We start from the raw sequence: 25,756 nt of genomic DNA on the forward strand, positions 1-25,756 counted from the left end.
CAATCAAAAAAGAAATAAAAAGGAAACAATGCCTTTCATTTCACTTGTCAGTATCCTTTGACTTTGCTGCAAGCCAAAAATGAGCAGTAACAGATAAAAGGCGCAGAGGATGGTGGACATATCAATGATTAATGCTCAACCTTCCAAAGTTGAGTTTGAAATGAATAATTCACCAAAGACCGCAAGCCCCCATGTCACATCAATAGGGCGGACAAATAACTTGGACAAACGGACGGTGCTACAGCTTGGATGGACAGTCGCATCAGAAGCACCGAAGGTTTGCGTTAACTGGAAACGTTTCCAAACTTGGTCAATATATAAAGAGGAGTAATGAAAAACAGAAATGCAGATAGTTGTGGTTTCTGTATTGAAAGTTTTGTGATGGGTAAAGGCGCGTGCACACACAGCTGGCAGGGGGGCAGGTGTAGGGAGTGAGAGGGCTGAAGTGAGGGCGAATGAGCGGGCGAGCAGGCAAAGATGGATGATGGATGGTGTTGATACAGGAGGCAGCAGCCCTGCTTTATCTAGGCAGCACAAGCCAGACCTGCCGGCGTGATGGGTTGGCTGTCAGCCCTTTGTTTATGGACCACCACCCATCTCCCATCTCCTATATGCCCCAAAAGCCTAGATCACTCAAAAACAGCTACTTCCTCACCGCTCTTTGTCTCTCCATCTCCGACTCTCTCCCTTTTTCATTTTCTTTGCTAACAAATGGTATTTTGTCACCCCAAGTTTGTTTCAGATGTACAGTTCAAAAAGGAAGAACCTCCATTTAATTTCTCTCCATTGGTTTGCAAATATGAAAAATATAAATATTACATTAATTGTAATTATTGTAACTGTTGATAATAAAATGTGTCTTCCAGACATTTATGTCCATGAAGGAGGAAAGAGAAGGAGTGCAGGGGAAGAAAAGGCAGAGAGCAAAGGGAAGAAGTGAACCTAATCCAACCATATCCCCACGAGTTGCACGCTTCCAATTAACGACTGGTTGGTTTATCAGTCTCCGACGGGTGATTGCTGTTTTTAATCATTTTCTTTCTCTACACGGTTTCTTCCTCTCTATCAGTTCTTCCCACTCTTATCATCTAACCCCCTCCTCGCGCTGTCTTGCTTCCCACCCCTTCTCTGTTTAACACTGCCTCTGTTTCATCATGTTTCTCATGGAGCCGCACTCTCATGCTGTGTCCAGCCTTAGAGCCCGGCCTCTATGTTAAATGAAAACTTTGATGTGCGAGTTTAAAATCTGTCTGTGGTGGTTCTTCGATCACTGATGCAGCACCTTCCACATCTGATTATCCAGCTCCACGTACCATCTGAAGTAAAACTCCACACAAATGGCATGATTATGAAATAAAAGGTACAGAGATCTCTGCATTGACCCACAGTACTGGGAGTTAGATAAAGTTTGAGTCTTTGCCTCAGGACAACAGAGGGTATGTTTAGGCTTTTTCTCCTGACTCATCCAGAAACAAGCAAATAAAAAAATCCACAATCACCTCCTCTTTCACCTGCCTTTGTTAGTGTGATTGATTTGGAGACCTGAAATGTGCCTGTCACATTGATCGATCTGTCCACTTGATGGTGGGGTTCATCCCTCTGTCTGTTGGCATGGTAATAAATGGGGGATGACGGGCGGTTGACAGAGCAGCAGTTATGGCTTCTTTAATTTACCCGACGCCTCACACTGACAGAGACTCATAACAAGGTGACACGGCACTGTAATGCTTACGCTCAGTCACCTCTTTGTCAGGCGGAGAGAGGGAGCGTGGGCAGAGGTGTGTAATGTGTGTGGATTTTTAGGTTTGTGTGGCACCGAGCTTGAGCGTGTGTAGAGGCTGACTGAGTCAATGTTACCTTTCCTCCCTCTGGTCAAGGTGCTATTGAGAGTGGGGCTGTTATCTCTGTCCACGAGGTCGCCTGCTGCCTCACTAACGGGAGTACACCGTCCCTACCAATCCCAGCGAGCTGAACAGCGTGTCCGGGTGGGTCGTTGCTAGCCACATCCTCCTGGGTGGGCTATAACTCATCTCCAGACGGGGATAGGGCCTTATCTCAGTCCCCTTCCACAGGCCTGCCCCGTGCCTGCTCTGTCTTAGGGAAAAGATTTTCTGGTGCCCCGGTGTGTGAGTTATAGTTGAGGTTAAGGTGACTGAATAGGCCTGTCTGTTTGGGTTGTCTTAGTGAATTTATGTCTGTGTGGGCAGAGGAATGTGAAAGTGCGTGTGTGTATTTAAAAACCGTGTGTGTATGTGTAACAGTGATTTATTTACCATGCATACAAGCTGTGTGTCTGCTCATCTTAATGTACCCTATTCCATAAGGTGAAATGCTATTGTCATAAGTTATTTAATCATGTGAAGGGCATCGATACAGTTGCATCGAGGGATCCCCCCCCCCACTCTCCTTCCACACGCACATACACACTCCCCTCCACCCACCTACCCCATCCATGCCGCCTCTCTCTGTCATCTCGGCCTATCAATCAAAAATGTATTAAGTCCGGAGTCGGGGCCGATCAAAGGCAGAATTCCTGGGAGGAGAGCAGATAAGGCCTATCTCATTAATAAGTGCTTTACCATCGTAGGGGCCCGCGCGCCTCGCCACACCCTGCCTGCCTCCCTTTGATATCTAATTATCCATCCGTTTCATTCTGTCAGAGGAGGAGGAGAGGGACGACTCATAGTGTCATCCCAACCAAATACTGTTGCGTGTGTGTCTGTGTGCATCAGGATCTGGGCAAGGGGCTGCACCAAACATTGTGACATGCGGCAAATCCAAATGTGCAGAGAGTGGCACATGTAAACAAATGCAAATAAGATGTTCTTGCAAAAGGCAACCGGGCCCATGTTTGTATGGTACCCCTCCTGAAAAGCTGTCATGCATAGAGTGTTAGCCTGAGATGGAGAGAGGGATCTATTTTACTGAGTGTAACGCCAACAGCCAACTGCTGCTAAGACTCAGTGGTGGCTTACATATCTACCTTTCAACAATCTGTAGGGGCAATGAGCTCTAAGAGTGCCCCAAAGAGCTGAAGACGGATAAGGTAGTAGTGGGCGAGGAAAGAAACAAGATATTAAAACATCAAGGTAAGATATTGAGGAAAGGGGACAATGTAAGGAGTGCAATGGTTAAGAGGATTTTTAAGAAACGCAAAGGAAAAGACTGATGGACAAAAGAAGAAGAAGAAATGAAGAAGGAAGGGAGAGGCAGACAGGAGAAATGAGAGAATGGGAAATGGGAGGGAGAGAAAGAGCAGGGCATTCTTTTCCCTTCTCTCCTTGGTTTTCTGTAAGAGTAGCTCAGGAAGATAAGGCTAAAAGGTCCGTCAGTCTGTTGTGGAACAATCCATTCTGTGTCTCTCCCCTTTTTTCTCTCTCTCTCTCTCTCAAGATACTGCCTTTCTCTCTGTCTAATGGCACAACTCAGATTTCTAGCGATGCCTCTTGTGATATGGCTCATCTCTGGTGGCATGGTTTACTGACATCACTTGTCCAATACAATACACTCTCATCCCATAAAGAGCAAACAAGCCCCAAGTCTAATGTGACAGTTAAATTCTGCAAACACTTTGGGCTATTTCTCTTTAAAGAACAAACCTTCAATATAGCTAATATTCAAACCAGTGTCATTTATTGATATAAAGAAACACTATTCAAAGCTACAATAAAGGGCTGAAATTATGTCTTCATTTAACTGAGCCGTTCAAACCCTCGTCCCTAATCGCTCAAAGCAGAGCTCGGAGACAAACACAAACCAAGGAGGATTTAGAAGAACAAAACCCGACACAAAACACAGGCCCACGTGCCTAACAAAGACTCCAAAGTCTGCCTCCCCATCCCATGTCCTCTTTTAAAAAGAGACCTTCATCTCTTGGCGTTCCTGTTATGAAGAGACTTTCTTCAAGAGGAGAAAAGGAGGTGTGTCAAAGACATGGGTCACAATGTTTACAAAGACGACTTTTAATCCAATCACAGCATCCCCTCTGCTTTTATTTCCTTTTTCATGGGATTAAAATTAAATGAAACATAATAAAAAACAAAATTAATTTATGGCTGAATAACATATTTTTCTGTTTTAAAGGGATGGGTTTAAAGACTGTGAGGGAATCTACAAACAATAATTAAAAGGCAAAGAAGCCAATTAGTTTCCTAGACTTTAAATTTTATTTTGTGTTTATATATTTCTAAAGGAAATTTTGATGTAAATCCAGTGAACAATGCCTGACATTCATTGAATATTATTTTAAAAAAAGACTTCACAAAGTCTCAGTTATTTCTATTCAAAAGAAAAAGTCCACATGCCCCATCTGAAGTTAAGACACCAGTTAATCAGGAATAATCAGCTGAGAATACACTCTCTTTTTTGCAACCTCTCTGTGTTTCTGAATCTGACCTGTTGTGAAGCTGCCTGAGGGTTTGAATAACTGTCTGGTGCCAGGCTGCCTCACCCCAGGGCCTTGTGGGAGATGAAGAAGAGGTCAGCAGAGGTGGGGGGTGGTGTGTGTTGGTGTGTGTGTGTGTACGTGAGGGTGTTTGCCCTAGCCTTGCCATTGAGCCTGGACAGATAGACAGACACGGAAAGGCAGAGAAAAGGGAAAATTGTGGCAATGGAAAGACATGGGAATAGGTGGAAAGATAGACGAGTGTTCTGCAGTCATGGGATCCAGAAGGCTGCACAAGAAAGCACAAACAGAAGCAGAAAATCATGTGAAAAAGGCGACCAATTTGGCTACTTCGACAGGATAAATTTGGATCTACTGTATATTCAAGCCCAATTACAAACCTATTTTGAACTCCATCCATACTGGTACCTTCTTAAATGTACAGCTAAGTAAATTCAGATGCCATATTTTTACAGCACACACACAAGAACTGGACTGCAGAGCCAACCTCTTTGCTTAGCTAATACATTGCCCTTGCAGCAGTACTGGGTGTGAGAGAACACCTCAGACCCACAAGCAGATGAAAGAGAGGTCAACCCGGTGGAATGAAGCTCTTCTTGGACTGACCAGGGCTAGAGGGGCTGCCTGCCTGGGTGGCACTGCCTACACCCCTGGATGAACAGGTCTGGTTGTGATTTGGCTCAGAGGACGCTAAGACACAGCAGAGTCTTCCTTCATTTTCTCTTTTTGTTCCCAGGATGCCATGGCTAACATGGGTTAGGAAGGGGTGACAGAGAGGTCAGGGGGGCTCCAGTCGACTGTGGCCTGAGGGTGAATCCTGGAGAGGGATAGAAGAGAGGTGGGGGGGGAGATCCCTCAGGAGCCTTGCCCCTCCCAAATCAAAACAAACAAACAGAGTGGTCCTCTGATCTAATCTGGCTGGACTAAAGCCCTCCAAACAGATCGCCAGGAGCAGCTTCTACACTGGACTGCGACTTGTCCCGTCCCTTAAAGAAATTTAGAAGAGCTGCAACTGCAATAACTTCATTTTACAGGATCTTTCTGTCAAGAGTTAGCAGGCAAAAATGGAATGAAACTCATTTACATTGATTCATTGGACACGCTAGGGGTTAGATGCAATATTCTCTGCTTTGAACTGGAGATAAGCGCTGACTTCTAAAGACACATATGCAACTTATTTACAAATGTTATAACAATAATACTGTAAGCACTGTACTGAATACATGAGTTTATATTTACTGACACCCTGTTGTGTTTGTGCACACCCTGAGGGCGAACAGCATTTCATCGGCTACTGCCTGGGAAAGCCAACATGTTTGGCTCTTTGAATTTTTCGCCCTAAACATTCCTTCTGTTTCTGTGTTTTGACGCTTTGCTATGGTTTAGACAGTAGACTAAACTTCTCACTGGCTAACTGTTACCCCAACACAATGCTAAACAAATTCCTCTTCCTCAGTGGTGCACCCACCAATAGCAGCGCAGCGTTCTGTCAGCTGACAGTGGGAGAGAGAAGATGAGGGTGAGATTAGTCCAATCAGGGGTCAGGCCGAGGTTATCACAACCACTCCAAAACTAAAACAGATGGAGAACGGAGTGCAGCACGACTCAACATCTACTGTCGGACTCGTATCTTGAGGCCATGTATTCTCCTGCTTCACTGGACTGGAAGAATGTCAGACGTAGTTTTGAATTCTGGGTCATGTTGCTTTAGCATAATAGAGTGTGGATCAGTAAGTCTGAGGCACATGATATGACACATGATAAGACATGTAAATCTTCCACAGTGGTTAAAGCCCTCTGTTCCTCACAGGGATGAAAACAATATAGAGAAACGCAAAATAAAGACCACACACAAACAATGCCCAAGTGCCTCTTTCAGCGTCTTCATGATCATGTAGATACATTTTTAGATAATTGTACGGGAGTGTGTCATCACATACATACACCTAAAACAAGAGCCCTTTAATTTTAAGTAGCAGGGATCCCCCTGCCTTCTTGAGTTGACATCAACATTAGGGGCCTAAATGTATAAAATACTACACACAAACAACAAGTTTGTAATTAATTGTTGTGGTTGTGAAGGTTTATGATTATTAGAGATATCCACCTTTTTTATGAATCAGTGCTTTTACTTTCAGGTGACACTGCAGACATGTCTTGAACTGGACTCTTGGGAGTACAAATAAAAACTTGTCTAGTTTGCCCCAAACATCGTTCCTGTCGTCTGTCAGTCTGCTCTCGCTTTTTCCCCCACTTTGTCTATTTTTGCATAATTGTTTGCTTGTTTTCTTCATTATCTCTCCATCTGGAATTCAACTCCCTGCAGTGATAAACATACGGCCCCTCTCCGTCTCTCTTTCTCCTTCTTTCTCCCTCCAACTCCTTGCACCTAGATGAGATGTAATTGTGATTAACAGCGCCATGACAAGAGGACACAAGACTTTAGTCATGATGGAAAAACAAACAAACAAAACTGACGAGATAAAATGGTGGAAATATGTACAATATCTTATCACAGATGCTAATTGTTTCCGTGTGGGAGGCGAGGGTGGCCATGGAGAGGAGCAGTGCACGTGAGGGAGGGAAAGAGGAACTTGAGAATATCCTCCCTGTGCGTTTGGCCTGTGCCTGACTTCAGAGCTAAGCCCTCTCTCAAGAGAAGGTCAACACCAGGTTCAACTTTTCACCTCGGCAGCCTGAGAGAACACACTAAATACCAAGGATTACACCACAGCACACTGCAATATCGCCTCGCCTTCACTGCATTTCAGAACCGATCTACACAGCACATTTCCAAACCACAATTCAATAATGCATTTTCATATTAAATAAATGCCACAACAAACCATCTGTTGCAATACGGTTAGACATACTTGGTGCATATTGAACCTAAAATATGAGTGCATGTGCTGGAAAAACAATAGTATAAATCTGCCCAAATATTATCACTAATAACTGCAGCAGATATGCAACAGCTGTAGTTAAATTACATTTAAATTATGCAGGTTTTATTTTTTTTTGTCATATTACTTGCAAACTACATTTTGATTAAATTTTGATGACAGCCATTAACTCACAAACTCAGCGGGACATCAAAGGCAACATCACAGCCCCATGTCAACCTCCTGTACTGAAGGGACAAGTGGGCAGGCTACAGTGGCAGGGGGTTGATGACCCTTAATCGGACTTTTGGGCACTCTGTCTAGTGGAGCAATGTATATGTGAGTGAGTGAGTATGCGTGTGTGGGCATGGCAATGTCAGCGTCGGTCAGGTGTAACTGCACAGACAGACAGACAGACAGGCAGGCGGCCGACTGGCGTCAGCGGCCACACGCCTGTCACGACACACCACACGCCAGGGAGCCGCATACCGCAGCACCCACACTGCGTACACACAATGAGCGCTCAGTCCCCTGCATCACGCACCAGCGGCAGCAGCAATGTGAAATATTCACACAGGGACAAAAGGTAGAGAGACACGAGGGGGAGGGGGAGACCTGGGAGGTGAGGACAGAGGAAAGGGTTCAAGAAAGTCGGGCTGAAACGGTAGAAGTGACATGAAAAACTAACTTGTGACAAACTTTTTTTTAGACAAACGTCTCGCTGCACAGCTGTTTGAGGCATTGAGGCAAGTCTTACAAAAAATTACAAAAAGAAAAAAAGTTCATGCTGGACAGTTGTTTCAAAATGCAACATTAATTTTAAGATTTACTACAAAATTATCTGTCACAATATTTTATAGTAAGGAAGATGTCAATAATACAGTAATAAACAGCCTTCATTTTAAAATGGTTTTACAACTACTTTTATTGTAATCTAATTTATTACAATAATCATAACTAAATCTGAGATTCAATTCATTGTAACACAATTAGTCAAATTACAGTTAATTAATCATTAACTATTCTAATTGTAAAGTCATATATGAAAGAAAAATTCATTCTAGCTTCTCAGACGTGAGAATTTACTGTTCTTCTTTGTTTTACATGACTGTAAACTTAAAGTCTGGTTATCACTTTAGGATCTGGGAACTTGTGTTGGGCATTTTTCACTTTTTTCTGACATTTTATAGACTAAATAATAATCAAATCAAATAAAAAAAATAATAAAAAGATTAATCATTATTGAAAATAATCCTTGGTTGCAGCACTAATCAAATTTAATTCAGTCATTCCTCCAAATATTGCAGTAGTTTATATGTACAACTTTCTAAGTGACGCACTTCGCAAATCGTTAATTCGACACAGCAATACGATAAAAACCACAATGTTCCTAAGCTTTCTATAAACTGGAAAACTGCATAGAACCATGGAAAAAAGTATTAACCCACAGTAGTCAAAGCTGACTATTAGACCTGAGTTTCCTGACACTACAGATTTTTCACAGTCTCTCACGCCCTCTGGTGGACGAGTAGGAGATATACATTGACTCCTTACCTTTCAATGCACAATCTCCTTATTAAAACTTCCTTTAGCTCAGCCTGACCTGATGTTTCTAACCTTGTGGGGATCTGGGGGATGAACAGCAAAGATATTAATGTCAGCCATGTGTGAAGAAGTCGCTTGAGCATTTTCTGCAACCAGGGCCGAATGGAGTACAGTGGGGCCCTCTCAAGCTATTGCCGACACCCTGAGTCTCGCACATCTGGTGTTAATCAGCAAAGCTTACACAAACACACATATACACACACACATACAAAAAGACAGACACACACAGGCAAACACTTCTGCAAAGATCCCCTTATGAAAATCCCTCTCAACTTCTGAACTTCCGACATGACTGGGGTCAACACACTTGCTCTGGATCTATTAGTACACACACCACAGCCATGTAATACGAGCTGGTGAATTGTTACAGTACATGTCTCACACACACACACACACACACACACACACACACACACACACACATTTTAGATTCATAGGGAAAAGTACAGCACATAACTATGCATGCAAAAACACAAATGCATTCAAATGAGGGGTGACAGAAAACATATGTGTTCTGAGCTGTTGATAATATATAGTAATGACTGAATTGCCTGGAAAGAAAGACCTCCAAAATCACTAAAGATTATAAAAGTTTTTCATAATTAAAAACAATACAAACCCACAGCACTCACATATTTTACTGGCATTTGAGGCATTGAATGGAAAGTAGTGACATAAAGACATAGACTCTTATTGATTAATTAATACCGTGAAGTTAACAATTACATTATAATGTGGCATCAAAGGATTTTCTGATGTGCCCTTTAATAAGAGAACTTACATTTTTCCCACCCAACAGGTGAAATGAAGCTAAAAAGGAGAATGAGGAAGATCACATCACATTGGAAAAAGCACAGGTTGAAAATGATAAAACGAATGATGGCTTAATGCCATTTAGCTTCTTCAGTTTTAGGGTCCTGGTACTGTCACATACATCGTTAATGTTATTTATAACACCTGTGCTTTACCTACTATGTTGACCACAGTCTGTACCCGCCCTAGCAGTCCAGAGAGGACACCTAATCAGTAAGTCAAGTGAAATCACCTGTGGGTGGGTGTTCAGGTGCTTGTACAGTGTACAGTGTATACATACTGTATGAAGTGTACAGTATACTGTACTGTATAGGTTAATGAGCTCCTGGTGAATACAAGCGAACAAAAATGACATCCCTCCATCCACACGGGTTTTCTACAATTATTAACTGTGCACTGTGTCTGTCACCTATTTGTTACCTGTCTGTCTGTCTGTCTGTCTTCTCTCTTCAGGTGAGCAGTAGCAGGTGTGGTTCAGTGGACGATAACCTGTCAATAACCTGAACACACAGAGCAAACTTAACGTCTAACCCCAGATAAAGGAGGTCATTGTAGTACACCAACTACAGAGAATCAAACACACTCATATATATATAAATATATATATAAACTACTGTTATATAAACTATACATACGTTATATAACATATATTATGGTTAGCTTATGTTAAACAACGTTGCGTTAACTAGTGTTAGCTGGAGTGAGATTACCGTTAGCTAACGTTAGTTCGTGGAGGTTTACCCCAGAAACATTTCTCATTGGTTAGTAATCTTGTAGTGTTTTCTTTTGTAAAACTAAAACATACAGTTAGAAAATACTTTCAATAAAGTACAATTCTCACCTTTGTTAAATAAACCCGTTTTCAAGTGCGCCATCTTCTTTACGTCGGAACAAGCGGTAATGAGCTCACTGCTGCCCCCTGTGGCCATGTGAGCCACTTCCTCTCTACACCTGCCTTCTAGCCAAAAATACAAGGTAAACAAACCTATGAAAATAAATAATGATAATGGTAATAAATATATTCCCTTACACGTAAAGTACTATATTTAAAATGTGCTGAAGGACATGTTGTTATACTCTACCCCTGCCCTCAAGATATACCAACTTGAACCTTGAACATTTGATGCTGTCAAAACAGTTTGAGTCAGAAACACCTAATATATATTTTATATTCTTAATTGTATTCCTTGAATGGCTATTTTGGTTTCAGTTCGGAATCTTAATAATCTGGCTTGGTCAGTGTGCACATTTTCAGCAAGATGGTGTTTGCTGATATTTCTCTCTGGTTGTCAGTTAGATGGTGTAAGTCGAGGAGGTGCAGTATGTGTGTGGGTTTTCTGCACTCACCAGTGTACAGGTCCATATATGCAAACTAGTTATTGTACAGCTTTTACTGAGTAGGTGAAGCAGCAGTATTTTAGCATTTTGCGAATCAAGGTGCAGATCAGTTCAAAGTGTGAGGCAAAACACGTGGTATTATTGTGGCTGGGGTCACGTACACACATGTATTACATTGAAGTGAACCAGAGCAGTGCAAACCAGAATATTCGTTCTTTTTTTATAAATGTATACTTTATTGTTACATCGTTAGAAACCAGCTGAACCAGGATGTGCCAGTGGAACATGTCAAAGACATCCAACTAACTTTGCGTGACCCTATTAGTTACATCTGTGCTTTTCCTCCAAGGACAAGTTAAAACAAATACAATCACATGCACCATGGACAATCATGTACAATCCTTTTATAATAAAAAGATATTTTATTATTGAAGTGCAAAATATGAATAGTTACAGTTGGGGATGGTTGCTGAGAAAAAAACAGTTCTTGAGACAATTACTGAACAAATCTAAAGATACTTTGTTACCCTGTCATGTTAGTGACTGCAAAAGCAGTTAGAATTTCTGTATTACTACTACACAGTATGTAGTGCAGCACATTAAACATAGGTTCAACTCTGAATCAGCCACTGATATTAGCAAACACACTGAATGATTAGGTTGAACGCTTTGAAATGGCCTATAATCTTATGTAGTTATAATCTACGAGGTAAAAAATATTTAGAGACTAATTAGTGAACTTTCACAGCACACGTGACCCTAAATATCACATGTGACATGCTGCATCATGATACCACCAGTTCATCCAGTGCTGGAATGTAATTAAGTACATTAACTCAAGTAATGTACTTAAGTACAAATGTGACCGTTGCTGCTCGTCCTCATCTTATAATGTGATACACTGAATCATTGTGTGTGTGATCCAGTGTCATTCCTGCACTGACAGGAAGGAAAGATATTTTACAGCAGAACATTTATTTGATTATAAAGTTAATTTGGTATGTGAAGTATGAAGACTTATATAATTCTATGACAGTCTAATATTGGAAAGCTTTGCAGACTATATTATTTCTGTAATCACACACACTTTACTTTGTGCTTTCTAATAGTGAAAGCAGTCAATCTAAAAATAACAAACATGTGGCAGCCAGTGTTAATGATAAATTGTTATTTTGTATTGCCATTATATAAAAAAAAACAATTATCCTGTTTTTTATGATATTTGTTTCTGGATGTGTGTCATTTTTGAATAAAGACACACGGTGACTCTCTCACCCTAATGATGTGGCCCAAGTGCAATTGAAATTTTGAATTATCACCATTCAAAAAGCAGTGTTAAAAAGCTCTGACACAACGTAGTCTGAGGCTCCCCCGTCGATGAGGCCTGTTCCATCATTGTTAACAAACCAGCAGGGAATATTTTCTCCATCCTTCACATGGCTGCTGAAGTCCTTCTGCCAGTGTCTGAGGAAGAAATTAAAGAAAACATTGGAGAGGTGCATACGTGCAAAAAAAATTCTCTTTCACCTTTTCACCTTATGTGTGTGGTGAGTCATAAGCTTTATGAGGCACCTGGTCACGTTGAGTGTTTGTCCCTTCACATACATGGTGGCATCTAAGTTCTTCTGGAGCTCACCCGGACGCAGGTCTGTCACCTCAAACTCAACCCCATGGTAGAACTGACCTGCAGGAAGACAGCTTACTTCACATCTTTTGATTTACTCAGAATAAGGAATAAGTCAAACAGCTACACAATCAATGCATCATGATTTTAATGTCTGTGGCAGCTCTCTACCTAGCAGACCATGAACCGAGGCAGACAGGTGGTGGCTGTCCAGGGTGTAAAAACCCAGGTAGTCTTGATGTTCCCGACGTCTCTTCCAAACTTTCTTGTGTCTAATGACCATAAATTTAACTGAGTGCCTCAGTGTCACTGTCAAGCAGCAGTTCTTAGTCAGGCTGAAGTCCACACTGGAGTAGAGAGAAAAACGTCATGACCAATAGGTGACAGCAAGACAGCAAAGTTTGGATTATTTTGTTTCTTGTGGGAAAAAAAGTGTGATTTACATATAGTTTAACTCAGTTTCAGTGTAGATAGTGTGATACTACATTTGTTTTTTGACTATTTTTGGTTTCTGTTCTTTGTTAACTTTTTGTTTAGATAAAGTTCTACTTGTATCTTGCTTTGGTATACCGTAGGAGTGGTATTTCTAAGGTAACAATACAACTTTGTTTTCTGTTTACTAAAGTTTACGGTATTGTGCAATAAACACAAACAATTAAACATTATTTTCAATATATATATTTTTAAAAGCATTTCTAAAAGGGACCCTTTTCTACCAGGACCCTACTTTCCCATGTTTTTGTGTCTAACTGACAAATAGGGCCCCAATTTTTAAAATTGCTCCAGTATTGAGCGAGAGCACTACAGCCAGCAGCCATGATATGGGTCCCTGTAATCTTTCAGCACAATTGCGCACCATCAATACAGCCTCTAAAAGTGCTTGTTTTAGCCACTGGTAGGCTCAGATTAACCCTGTAAAAAAACCAAAGTCACACAATAACCCATACACACTATGGCAGCGGTAGACCAGCAACACCCACGTGCTGTGAGGTAAAATTGCTGTTTTTGTCAATGGAGTCTGGTGACTTTGAAAAGAGCAGTATAACGGATGTTTCTGATTAAACAAAAAGGATCTTACTCTTTCACAAAAAGATCCATCTTTGTAGGGGATCCTTTCTATAATGGTGACACTTAGAAAAACAATCTGAGCCCGTCAGTGGCTAAAACAAGTGCTGTTGGTGGATGTACACTGACGGTGCATAATTGCCCCAAGGATTATGTGGCAAACTGTTTCACAGCTGCCAGCTGCAGCGCTCTTACTCAATACCAGATCAAATTCAACCCATTGTCCCCAGTAATCACACAGACACAAAAATATGGCAAAATATCCAGGCTGAAAAGTAGTGAAGATTCCCTTTAACCTGACATGACCAAAATGAGAAAATGTCTCTTTAAATGATTGTTAATTTCAGTTAAAAATGTGTTGTGTGTGATTTTAAATAGCTCTGAGTGTTACTCACTTGGTTTCTTTGATTGAAGCTGCATCAGACCACAGCAGCTTGAACTGCTTTCCATCATGGAAGACTGAGATGTCCTGAGTGCTCACCTCCAGCCTCACCCCCAGCTTCTGGTGGATGATACCAAGACGGCCAAAGTATGTGTTGGTATTGGCATCCTGAACAACTTTCTTCTTGCCAATAATTTGGCCATTCACCACAAAGCCTGAAAATAGTGACAGCTTTGAGTTTGTTGTCTCTTCTCACATTTCTCACAAAAAAGAGTCGTGTGTTCTCCAAGACTCATGCCTGACCTGATTTTGGGTCTCTGACCAGGTTGAAGATGGTTCCTGGTTTGTCGTTGACGTTGAAGCACAGAGCGTCGTCTCTCTCTGGCAGCTCGATCATAAAATGAGGATCTCCGTCCACTGCATAAGCATCATTACAGTTAAATTCATACGTGGAACACTAATGATTTCATTTTTAGAGAGAAAAACAATAAACATTCATGATTCCTGTGTTTATCTAGTCTTCTATGTCTCAATAAAACATTTAAAAGAAGATTGCAGTAAAAGTGTAAGAAACCATGAAAGCATAAATATGATGAAATTATGCAATAGCTGTATGAAAAATCTTACCATTTGATCGGCTACGGGAACTGGCAGCACTTGACCGGGAGGAACCTGTTATCAAAAATAATAAAAGCATACGTCAGTAAAGTTGTTCAGCCAAAATTTAGATTCATAAAGTCATAATAATAATGTCATGTAATTAAGTAGTTAAGTAATTACGTACCCACAAGTTTCATTTTCTGGTCTGTGAAACAAGACAACAGTTAGAAAACAAACACAAAGGCTGATAGTTAGATGTCTTAAAGACAAATTATGTAACAGTCAAACTAATGCTGTATGAAAAAGCATACTATTTGATTGTCCACGGGAACTGGCAGCACTGGCTGAAGAACCTGTTATCAAAAATATCGAAAGGATACATTAATGAAGCTGTCTACGGAAGCCATGACAGGCAAGAAAGAGAAAAACACATTCTGGTCTGTCTGATCTAAATTGTTTTCCCCCCCTGTGTATGTTTATGACTTAAAGGTCCAGTGTAATGTCTGAATTGGACAAAATGTGCCAGTACCCTCATTTAGCACACTAACCCTAAACACAACATAACCCTAACCCTATTTCTTTGGCTGTTTTTAATCCATTATAACAAGGATATATTCAGTGCTGTTTTCTTAACGTTAAGCTAGCTATGTCTTTACACAGAGAGACGGTTACACAGGCACTCTAGGAGTACCTCACCAGCATTTTTGTATGTAGGGTTTCTTTATCTACAAAGGGAGCAGGTCTTGAACCTCCATGTTTCTACAGTAGCCCAAAACAGACTAACCAAACATTCTCTCTAGATAGGGTCGCTTTGTCGCAAGTTTTGTGGCCAGCATAGTTTCTCCTAAACACTTGGGAGATGAGTGTTATTCATTTGGTTGTAATCTGAAACTTAATTGCTAGATGCCACTGAAATCCTACTCAGTGGTCCTTTAAGAACAGGGGAGGAAAAAAGGTTTTGCCAATGAAGTTTTGTTTTTTGTCAAGATTACATTGTGTTTGTTGTTGTAATACTGATTTTGACCACAAGAGGCTGAAGATCACTAACCCATGTTCTATAATAGGACTAAAAACATGTTTTCTTCCAGGTGAATTTTAATTTCTCAACCAAGTACAATGTACATGTATTGTGTGTTAGCAAGTTTGTTACAAATTGTTGTTGCTGAAATTAGTATTACAACAACAAACACTTTTTTTTATACCTTTTTCACAAATGAAAACTTAAAAAAGTCGATCACCAGGATTTTTTTCCCTTACTTGCCTCTTAAGGCTTCTGTATTCAGCCCAAAATGAGATTTATAAACTATTTTATATAATTAAGTAAAAAGAGATTGTCATACTAATCTGTCTGTATCCATGTGCTGTTTGTGGCTGGCCTGTGAAACAAGGAAACAGACAACAGACAGTTAGTTGGAGGTCTTCTAATTCTAATTACACAAACTGATTAAACACATTCCTAATAATCTAACAATGTGCTTTGAAAAGAAAGAATATTGTGGTTTTCTTGTCAAGCATACATCAGTAAAGTTGTTCAGCCCAAAATGAGATTTTTAAAGTATGTCATATAATTAAGTTAAAAGAGATTGTCGTACCACTGTGTCTCTCTGCTTTCTGTCGCTGGTCTGTGAAACAGAGCAAAAGTTAGTTGAAGGTCTCAAACATGTCATAACATGACATATACTGATTCAACAGGTTTCTAATAATGTAACAAAATGCTACAGAGTTCAAAGGAGAGAATACTAGTCACTTTAGCAGTACGCTGTCACTTTTTTCTGTTTCCCTTACCCTCAGTCAGTTTATCTGCAATGAGAGGGCTGTCTGGTCCATCCTCTGTTTCAGGCTTTGTCACCACCATGGAGGTGAGGGGGGTGACGAAGGTGTATCGCAGAGCCATGTTCAAAGCCTTGGCTGTCGCAGTGTCTTTCTCCTGCTGAGTGCCAATGCCACTGGGAAGTAAATAATGAAAAAAAGGTGTTTGTTGGCTGGTTGTTTAATAATGATAATTGGCACGAGTTTCTTTGAGTAATCGACGAAACAGTAAAAACCAGCTTTTTGATTTTAGTGCAGATACAGATAACGTTTAGAGACACAATTGAGATGATCGAACCTCTTCGCCAGTAGTTGTTGGATGGTGAGGTAGGCCCACAGACGTTCTGAGAAATTCCCAAAAATGTACTCTTGTTTTGGGTAGCTCACTTCCAAGTTTACCATACTGGCCTTTCCCTGTGCCCTGAAGTCTGTTTCAGGCTAGAGAAAGAGGAGAGATTAAATAACAAATATTACTGACAAGAGAGGAAATTAAGAGTATCTTTTGACAACAACACTAAGAATCTCAAACTTCAGCCAGCTCTGTGCAGCTTTACTGAGGTAAATGCTAATATCAGCATGCAAACATGCTCCCACTGACGATGCTAACAGGATGATGGTATAATGGTATAATGTCTACCATGTTTATCATCTTAGATCAGCTTTTTAGCATGCAAACATTTACTTATTAGCACAAACTACAGCTGAGGTACCAGTTATTCCAAATACCAAAGTATTGACCTGAGGATGAAGCCTGAGGAAAAGGGACCACAAAAGTCAATAGGACTCATCCTCTGGGGCCCATAAGTACAACATTTCATGGCAATCCATCTAGTGGTTGTCAAGTGTGTTTTTTAGTATATGAGAACAGGTGCATGAGTCTCTATTCAACACCATGACTAGATAGTGTCTTATTCATGTTTTAATTGACATATTGCTGTCTATTTCTCACCCCCTTAGCAAACACCTCCACCACGAAGTTATCAGGGTCGCCGTTTATCAGCCGACCAGACACCACAATTTCTGAGCCGTTAAACAACTGGCTATAGTGGTTTTTGGTCAAGTGGTCCACTGCGTTGTCAGGATAACGCAGGTCCACGTCCAAGAGCAGAGGGCTGGACACCTCGTCATAGAAACCCTGGAAGACACATTGCACATCATACAATATCTGTTTCCCAAATGTTCTTGGAGGTGCAAACAACATAAAATACCAAACTTGCATGGACATTATATTTGCTGTAAATCAGTATTTTGTTCTCTACCTGTAGTTGAAGTGTTGCATCTGAACCCTCAAAAATTCTGCGGGCCAGTCCTTTGTTTTGTCTGCACAATACATCCAGGAAGGAGTAATCCACATCATTTCCGAATCCAAGACAGAACATAGTCATCTTCCCCCCAACAGCAGAATGCACATTCTCTTGGATCGTCTGGAGGTTAGATTCTCCTTCAAACGCACATAAATACAGGCATACATGTATTATGTATGGGAAAAGCCTTTCAGCTCCAACAAGACGGTTAATATACAACTAAGTTTATTCAAGAGCTTGTCAGTGTGAAAACTTTGAATTCTGTTATGAATTATGATTCTGCGGGCCAGTCCTTTGTTTTGTCTACTCATCACATCCAGGAAGGAGTAATCCACATCATTTCCAAATCCAAGACAGAACAGAGACATGTTTCCTCCAATAGCTGAACGCACATTTTCTTGGATCTTCGGAAGCTTAGACTCTCCTTTATACACGCATACATGTATTATGTATGGGAAAAGTTCAGATTCAGTTCCAATATGATGTTAATATTATGTTAACATGCTACTAAGATTATTCAAGAGAGTGTCAACTTTTTGAAAGCTTCAAATTCTACAATGAATCAGATGGTTGCATTTACAAATTTAAGCTGCTGTTCTTGGTCTACATACAGTGACCTCTGACCTCTGAGAATGAAATATAATCTTCCAAATTAAGACGGCTCACCATTGTTTGGCATCCCATCAGTCAGTAAAATGATCATATCCACACTCCTCTCTGGAAGTTTGTCATTTTCTCTGTCTTCCACCAGCATGCGCACTGCCCTCAGCACAGCGCCATTAATATTGGTGGCTGAAAGGCAAAGACACAAAGAGCAGATAGACATGACAGCTTCGTGAGATAACATTATCATAGAGAAAATCGAGCAACAACATTTTGGGAAATACACTTTCTTGCCAAGAGCTAGATGAGAAGGTCCATACCACTCTCATTTCAGTCCACTAAATATGAAGATACAGCCAGCATGCAGTTAGCTTAGCTTAGTATAAAGACAGGAAGCAGGCGGGAAATGTGAGCCTGTCTCTGTCCAAAAGTCTAAAAATCCACCTATTAGCAACCCTAAAGCTTACAATGAACACTTGTTTTTGTTTTTGTGTGTAAAAGTGTAAAAATGACAATTTGATGTTTTCTATGGTGTTATGAGTGCAGCCATTGTTTGGTCAGGGTAGTGAATTCCTCTAACCTCCTCTGTCCCTTAGTTCCCTGACGTAGGCAATGGCTTCAGACACATTTTCCTCTGTTGCTTTGGTAAGAGAGTCCTTCCAGGTGAAAATACTACTATCAAACAGGATGAGAGCAAAGTGATCCTCTTCATGGAGATCTTTCAGAATGGCTTCCAATGCATCTCGGGTCTGCAAAAGTTCAAAATTCACATATGAAGAATTCTATGTATGTAATGTACATTGATGCACACAGTATGGAGCTTAACAGTAGTACACAGTATTTTACCTGCTGAATCTTTCTTCCACTCATCGATCCACTCCTGTCAATCACAAACACCACATTCTTTGGGACTCTGGGCAGGTCAGGTGGAGCGAAGAAGTGCACAAAGTATCCATTCACAATCTGATGGGAAATACAGCATTTGATTAGGTCTAATATGGAAATATAACACAAGATCAGAAGTAAAATATTTTTTTTAAGTTTAAAGTTCAGTCAACAATGCTCTAAGCTACTTCCAAGAGCCTGTTTGAGTTTGGTCAACATAAGTAGGAGTAAATGTGAAAAGGGGCAGTGCTCCTGCAGGTGAATCTCATAATATAGTGCTCAGGTAGTCTGTGTTAGACACTCACCTGAACATCCCCAAGGTTTGTTTCTCGCTTCACATCATACTTGATAATGAAATCGCCATCAATTACAGTGCCTTCACATCCTGGACATTTCCTCTGTTGCTCCAGTGTTGGTGAGAAAGAGACGTGTGCCTGAGAGACAAATAGATTCATGTTAAGTGACATTAGTGGATACAGCATATATGCTTTAAAAAGTTATCATGAAATTCTTAGAAATCCTATAACAGGGGGATAGAAATCTTACAAACCCTTTACCTTTGTGTCTGTGACGGTTTTCTCCACCAGGGAGAGTAGGTCATTGGTGAGGAAAGTTGCAGTGGCCTCAACAAAAGCAAAGCCTTGGGGCTCATAGATGTCTGCTACAATCTGTCTCCACACACACACATACACACATAATCACTGAGGCAGATCAAGTGATGAATCCTTGCGACGTAAAGTCTCATTAAAGCTGCAGTGGGTAACTTTTATAAAAACACCTTTTCGTCATATTCACCTGATCTAGGAATAAGACTCAACAATCACCTTTGGTTTCGAAAAATTATTAGAAGCACTTTTCAAAGATTATCTATCTCATGTCATACTGTCAGGATATACTGAAAGTTTCAGCAATACACATGATCATTGGTGGCTCAGTGGTTAGCACTGTCACCTCACAGAAAGAAGGTCCTTCGTTCAAATTTCTGTGTGGAGTTTCCCTGCCATCAAAACATGTACGGTTAATTCTCCAGTCTCAGGTCTGGAGTTAGTTAGGTGTCTCTTGGTATCTAGAATGGGTCAAACGCAGAGGATGAATGTCCCTACAAGATTAAGGAGGATAACTTAACAAAAATGTACTGCAGCTTTAATGATGACACAAAAGTCCTCACATTTTGCATTCCTAGAGCTGGAGATATTTTTTTGATCTCCTCCTGACCAGTATGTCACTAATAAGAAAATAAAAGAGGAGAGGGTGTTCAACCTGAAACTCCTGCACCCGTTGCTTTGGTGTAACTCGGGTCAGAATCTCATACTGGCCCAGTTTCCTCTGAAGGAGCTCCTCGTAGGTCAGAATGAAAGTCACGCTGCTTTTGGCTGCAATGTTAACAGACACTGAAAACTTTTCCATCTTTCTTCCAGAAGCCCTGTAATGACGGACATTACTGTAACGTGATGTTCACACCGCCACCACACGTTCCAACCATACGGTAACTTCTCTCAGTCCAACTCACTTGACCAGTCCAGCAGTCTGTCCAGAGGAAACAGCCTTCTCATACTCTTTCTTGGCTTTCTCTTTCTCCTTCACCTCCCCAACATACACCTGACCATCAATTTCCCTGTGAGGCACAAAGACATTTGTCAAACATAGAGAAAGGCGAGGTCTATGCTCACTGTCACAAGTCCTGTGTTTTGACTGACATGCTGAAGTTGGTGATGAAGGCGGTCTTGGGCAGCTCCATTTCAAAGAAGATTTCCTGGGAGGTGTTTGCTTTGTTCAGAGCCTTGGAGGTCACGACGGTGTGAGCGAAACGAGACGTTACAGTGCAGCCCACTGTCACACTGTACACCTCAACCGTCTGAAAGGATGGACCAAGAGAGAGAGAGAAGTTTGGCATGCAAGACATTGTGTGACATTAGAGCAAACAAAAAAGACCAGTGGCCAGGAGGACTGGCAACTCTCTACTGAATTCTGGGTCAGATGTCACGAGGAATGTCCCGAAATGATTCATGTCAAAAACAGAGGTCACTGTTCTGTGAACACAACGTAAGATAAAACTTTTAGCGCTTGTCATACTGACAAACACAGAAAGGAATAAAACACAGATGGACAAATCACTTCCAGTTTCCCCTTCCTGTTTATTGTCTCCAGTAAAGTGAAGAGAAAATAAATGCATGCCTGTGGACGCCAGGGAGGGAGAATGGAACATGTGGCATCTGGAAGCAATGAGGTTTAAAGAAAATGTGGACATAAAAACAATAGCACTACTGTGAGATAGAAGCTACCAGTCCTCTTGATCATGATCTCATGTGTATTAAACAATCATATCCAGGTTTCACAATTAACTTACCAAGGATACATTAACATGAACGTATAAATGCCTTGTTGTTAGGAAAGGTCATACCTCTATGATGATTTTAAAATTTTGTATCAATATCAAAATCTTTTCCTTACATTTGCAGAGTTTGTGCTTCTTTTCTGGTGAAGAAAGAGACAAAAATATGCATTTATTTTCACAGTCAGAACTGTTCTCACAAATATTTTATGCTTGTATTTTAAGATGAGTACCTTTATTGACTTGCTGCCCATGGCCTCTATGCTCTCCTGGAACAAAACATAGCAGAACTGCATGGTTATTGAGAAAGAAAAGACAGAATTGGAAAGAAATGTGCACTACTAAACTCTCTGCCATCACTAAACTGCCCTGAATGTTTAGCATTAGTTACAGCCAGGCACAAAAAACAGATTTCCACGCTTTTCTGTACCAACAAGGGATTAGAAGTGCTTATCTAAAGTATCCATGCTTTGGAAACTGTTCATCTTTTTCATTAAAGCTGCCACCTCCATGTTTCAAAAAACATCTTTTAAAGAAAGTCTTTTAAGAATATTAAGTAAGCATTGCAGTGACATGTCTGGAAAGCAAGGTGTGACCCCAGGACCAGACAAAGGACTCAATGCAGGTGTGGGAAAGGGTCACACAACAAACAAACTGGCAGGCAGGGTAGGCTGGGAAGCAACACTGACAATCTGGCATACTGGAGTGGTGAACTGGGCTTTATATCTACTCAATGGGAGCAACTAGTGGAGGCTGAGTTATGACAAGTTCTGAGAGGAGAGGCCATGTTTAGTTAAACAAACTGATGTGTGGGTGGGAGACCACGAGAGGAAAGGAAGAAAGAGGCAAACTGATGGCTCTGAAACTCCTTTAACAGAGTTCTTTTTGTGTAACTGTTGAGCAAAATGGTGAATGTCCTGACTGACTACTGTTTGCTTGTGAGACAGACTGGCTCACTGTGTGTTTTTGGACAAAATGTTGCAATCCTGACAAAACTGTGGGGAAATCGTCAACCCAAAACAGCGACACAAGATCTCATTGTGATACACATACACCACACATGTTCCTGGAGAATACAGTGTCTCCACCGCCTTGATTCTGGGGTGCTTTTCTGTTTTTCTGCACAGTCTTGGTATCTCTGCCCTCTAAACAGATCTTCTTTTATTCCCTTTGCAGGAAAAAACACTGTTCCTGTCTGACATGGCACGCAAAGCACATCATTCATTTTCATGGTTGAGTCTATGTGTTGTTTCTTGTTTCTCATTACAACCATCAGATGGACTATTCCGTAGTGTAAAGGTAAGATTACATAGCATCACAATAAATAGCCAAGTAGCCTAACTACAAACTGGTTTTAATTTCCTGTATAATACATTTTTCATATAATTTTTCATCGATGCATAGCGGAAACAACTGATGTAACTTTTAGGCAGCAATGTTGGTGTTGTTGCCTATTGAAGGAGCAGGCTGTGTCATGTGTATTTGGAAGCCCGATTAATGCTTATAACTTCATAACACAACAATTAATAACTCGCAACTATCTCTCTTTAACAGGGCAAAACACCATGGCACACAACCATTTGACAGTGAGTTTCTTACTTGTGCAATAGAAAATTGCAAAAATCTGAATACTTACATACTTATATATAAAATATTATATATAAAACAGTGCTTATATATCTAGTTTTGAATATTTTGTTTTGAAAAGGAAGCAATGTTAAAGTTGTTGACATGTTTTCTGTTTTTACTGCGTTGCAGTTTGCACAAAATAAATTGTTTACATTGTGCAACTGTTTGATGCAATCTGATTTCTTTATATATTGTATCATCTTGTGGGGCCAAGAAAACCCTACAGTAATCGAGCCTTCAATATGTACATAATGACATTAAAATGTTTGTATATTCCGTGTACTCCTGAGAGTAGAATAAGCCACTATAAACATATATAAAGGTCAAGTCATGCAAAAAGACAAAACCTTAAAAAAAACACATGATACAAATGTTTTTGCCATACCACTCAGCACTAATTTGTCACTGATCTGAACATTTACATTGGTGGGTCTCTGCTGACTGCATCTGTTTATCTGATGTCTAGGCCAAGGAGCAAGGATGTAGAAGCATTTCAAGGGCACTGATTTCTGTTATTATAAATGCTCCCTCTTTTTTCATTTTGTAGCCATATATCTTACTATTGCGTATGTTTCTGTTTATGTGAAGTCTAAGAGGAGGTAAAGTGTCCACAGTACGTATGTAAAGTAATTCAGCAACAATATTTGATTTGATGTTTCATTATGTATCGTTAACATAACATTCATACAAATATGGCAAAGTTTGCACAGAATGAAAACATCCACTATCCTTCCTTGCGATGTGAAAATAAAACTTATCTGCCATCTCTGGCACGAGTCAAGGGCTACTGTACTGATTCAAGTGCGCATGTGCAAGAGTTTTGCAGAAAATCTAGGCTCACTATCTAGACACGACCGTTTTTAAAGGAAAACTCAAACTCTTACAACTTATGCAAACTTTTACCAACAGTGCACAGACTCATCACTAATGAGGTGTCAGCTCAGCATAGAAAATAGCAAAACAGTGTTTGTTTACATGCTGATGCTGCACATGCAGCTTATTGTAAATACCTGTTTTGGAGCATCTCTGCGGGAAACGACCAGAGCCCCCTGGGCCTGAGCTGGAAGCCAGAGACAGACGCAGACCCACAGCAGCATGACTCTCCACACTGTTGACATGCCTGGGAAACAGAAAAGCCTCTTCTCCTGCATGGCTGAAAACAAGTGTGTTGGGAATTCTAGGCATGTGGGGATCAACTCTACCCATAAGAGTTATACTCCGCCCACATTATGTCCTCTCCACTATGCAGGAGGAGGGGCACTGTGTGATGTTTGTGTGAGTCAGTGTGCGTGGTTTCCAGTAAATTGGTACTTGTGCGTGTGTGAGTCTCTCGGGGGGACTGAGGCCTGTAAGAATGTATAGAAGAGTTCAACAACTCAAGTTATTTTTTACCTAGTCCCGACTTGCCTATCTAGTGTTTCATTTCAGGGTGTGTGTGTGTGTGTGTGTGTGTTTACTGCATGCAAGTGCAGGTTATGTGAATAATGGGATTTTCCCTTTCATGAATGTATTTATTTCTTCTCCACACACTGAGACGTGAATGAGGTTCATGATGTCACCACAAAATGTCAACCGCTAATTAAACTAACATTAAATCCTGTTAAGTGTTGATATTTCCTGTAGTAAAACAATGATCATAGTCTGTTTGACCATGAAGAAAGGTTTCAGTAATTTGTCACCACTCTTTATTTATTTATTTGGTATCATTTAGTTCAGGATTACAGTAGTCTTCACATAAACTGTAACATACCTTTTCATCAGAGTAGCTCCTGACAAAACACTTTAATCTTTAATTTAATAAAGCAGAGAATTGCATTTTAAAGTCAACTTGAGGGGAAAAGGAGAAATAACAAAGCAAAGAACTGAAAAACATTAACTAAACAGGCTTTTCTGTCATAGGAAACAATGAAAAATGAAAATAAATCAGTAAATCCAGCTTGAGTCCATATTTAAGAAGTGTGTCCCATTTATTTCAATAAATTGTAAAGTCCACTGCAGGTGACACCAGAGTATAATCACAGTATAAGCTCAAACATGCTGATGACGACATTTCAACAACACCAAGAGTCGTCAGTCATGCTAGCAGCTCTGTTAGGCTAGGCCAGCTAACATGCTCACAGTGGCCATTTCAGTTCAGTTCAGTTAGCTTTTTTAGTTTTACCATACTAACATTTGCTAATTAACTCGAAACAAAAGGTACCCTGTACACTGTAGCTGTCTATTAAGTTAATTGCAATGCTATTAGTTTTACAGTTATATGATCACAAACTAAAGGATTGGATAAATAAAAAATGTGACGAGTGGCATCACCCATTACATGTAAAGTTAGTATCACCAAAGTTATTACAATTCATCCTGATGGACATGAATGTGTGCACCATATCTCATGACAATCCAAGTAGTTGTAGGAAAATTTCACCCAAAACTAAAAATGTCGAGCTCATGGTAGCGCTAGAGGAAGTCACGGGATCACCAAAGTC

At 40.5% G+C, this 25,756-nt stretch overlaps 1 protein-coding gene across 1 annotated transcript; it reads right to left on the reverse strand.

The window, feature by feature from the left end:
* Positions 1 to 11,255: 11,255 nt before the first annotated feature.
* On the reverse strand, positions 11,256 to 24,467 carry LOC127372598 (inter-alpha-trypsin inhibitor heavy chain H3). The gene is made up of 25 exons (XM_051416503.1): positions 24,287 to 24,467; positions 21,881 to 21,916; positions 21,767 to 21,790; positions 21,013 to 21,170; positions 20,826 to 20,930; positions 20,576 to 20,738; positions 19,873 to 19,983; positions 19,621 to 19,749; positions 19,277 to 19,393; positions 19,011 to 19,179; positions 18,494 to 18,619; positions 17,783 to 17,964; positions 17,473 to 17,658; positions 16,822 to 16,961; positions 16,500 to 16,660; positions 16,307 to 16,336; positions 16,055 to 16,090; positions 15,026 to 15,067; positions 14,899 to 14,919; positions 14,742 to 14,786; positions 14,418 to 14,531; positions 14,128 to 14,329; positions 12,839 to 13,014; positions 12,616 to 12,727; positions 11,256 to 12,507 (listed from the first exon to the last, which is right to left on the reverse strand). Exons 1-25 carry the CDS (start codon positions 24,425 to 24,427, stop codon positions 12,366 to 12,368), a joined length of 2,868 nt encoding a protein of 955 aa, XP_051272463.1. The 5' UTR covers positions 24,428 to 24,467; the 3' UTR covers positions 11,256 to 12,365.
* Positions 24,468 to 25,756: the final 1,289 nt, after the last annotated feature.

Source organism: Dicentrarchus labrax, unplaced genomic scaffold (genome assembly GCF_905237075.1).
Source record: "Dicentrarchus labrax unplaced genomic scaffold, dlabrax2021, whole genome shotgun sequence".
Lineage (NCBI taxonomy): Eukaryota > Metazoa > Chordata > Actinopteri > Moronidae > Dicentrarchus > Dicentrarchus labrax.

Excerpts from the sequence above, each read along its gene's own strand:
- LOC127372598 (XM_051416503.1), bottom strand. The coding sequence starts at position 24,427 with ATGCAGGAGAAGAGGCTTTTCTGTTTCCCAGGCATGTCAACAGTGTGG. Across the intron at positions 21,791-21,880 it reads TGGGCAGCAAGTCAATAAAG|AAAAGAAGCACAAACTCTGC; the intron begins GTACTCATCTTA and ends TTTCTTCACCAG. Across the intron at positions 18,620-19,010 it reads GGAACTAAGGGACAGAGGAG|CCACCAATATTAATGGCGCT; the intron begins GTTAGAGGAATT and ends TTTGCCTTTCAG.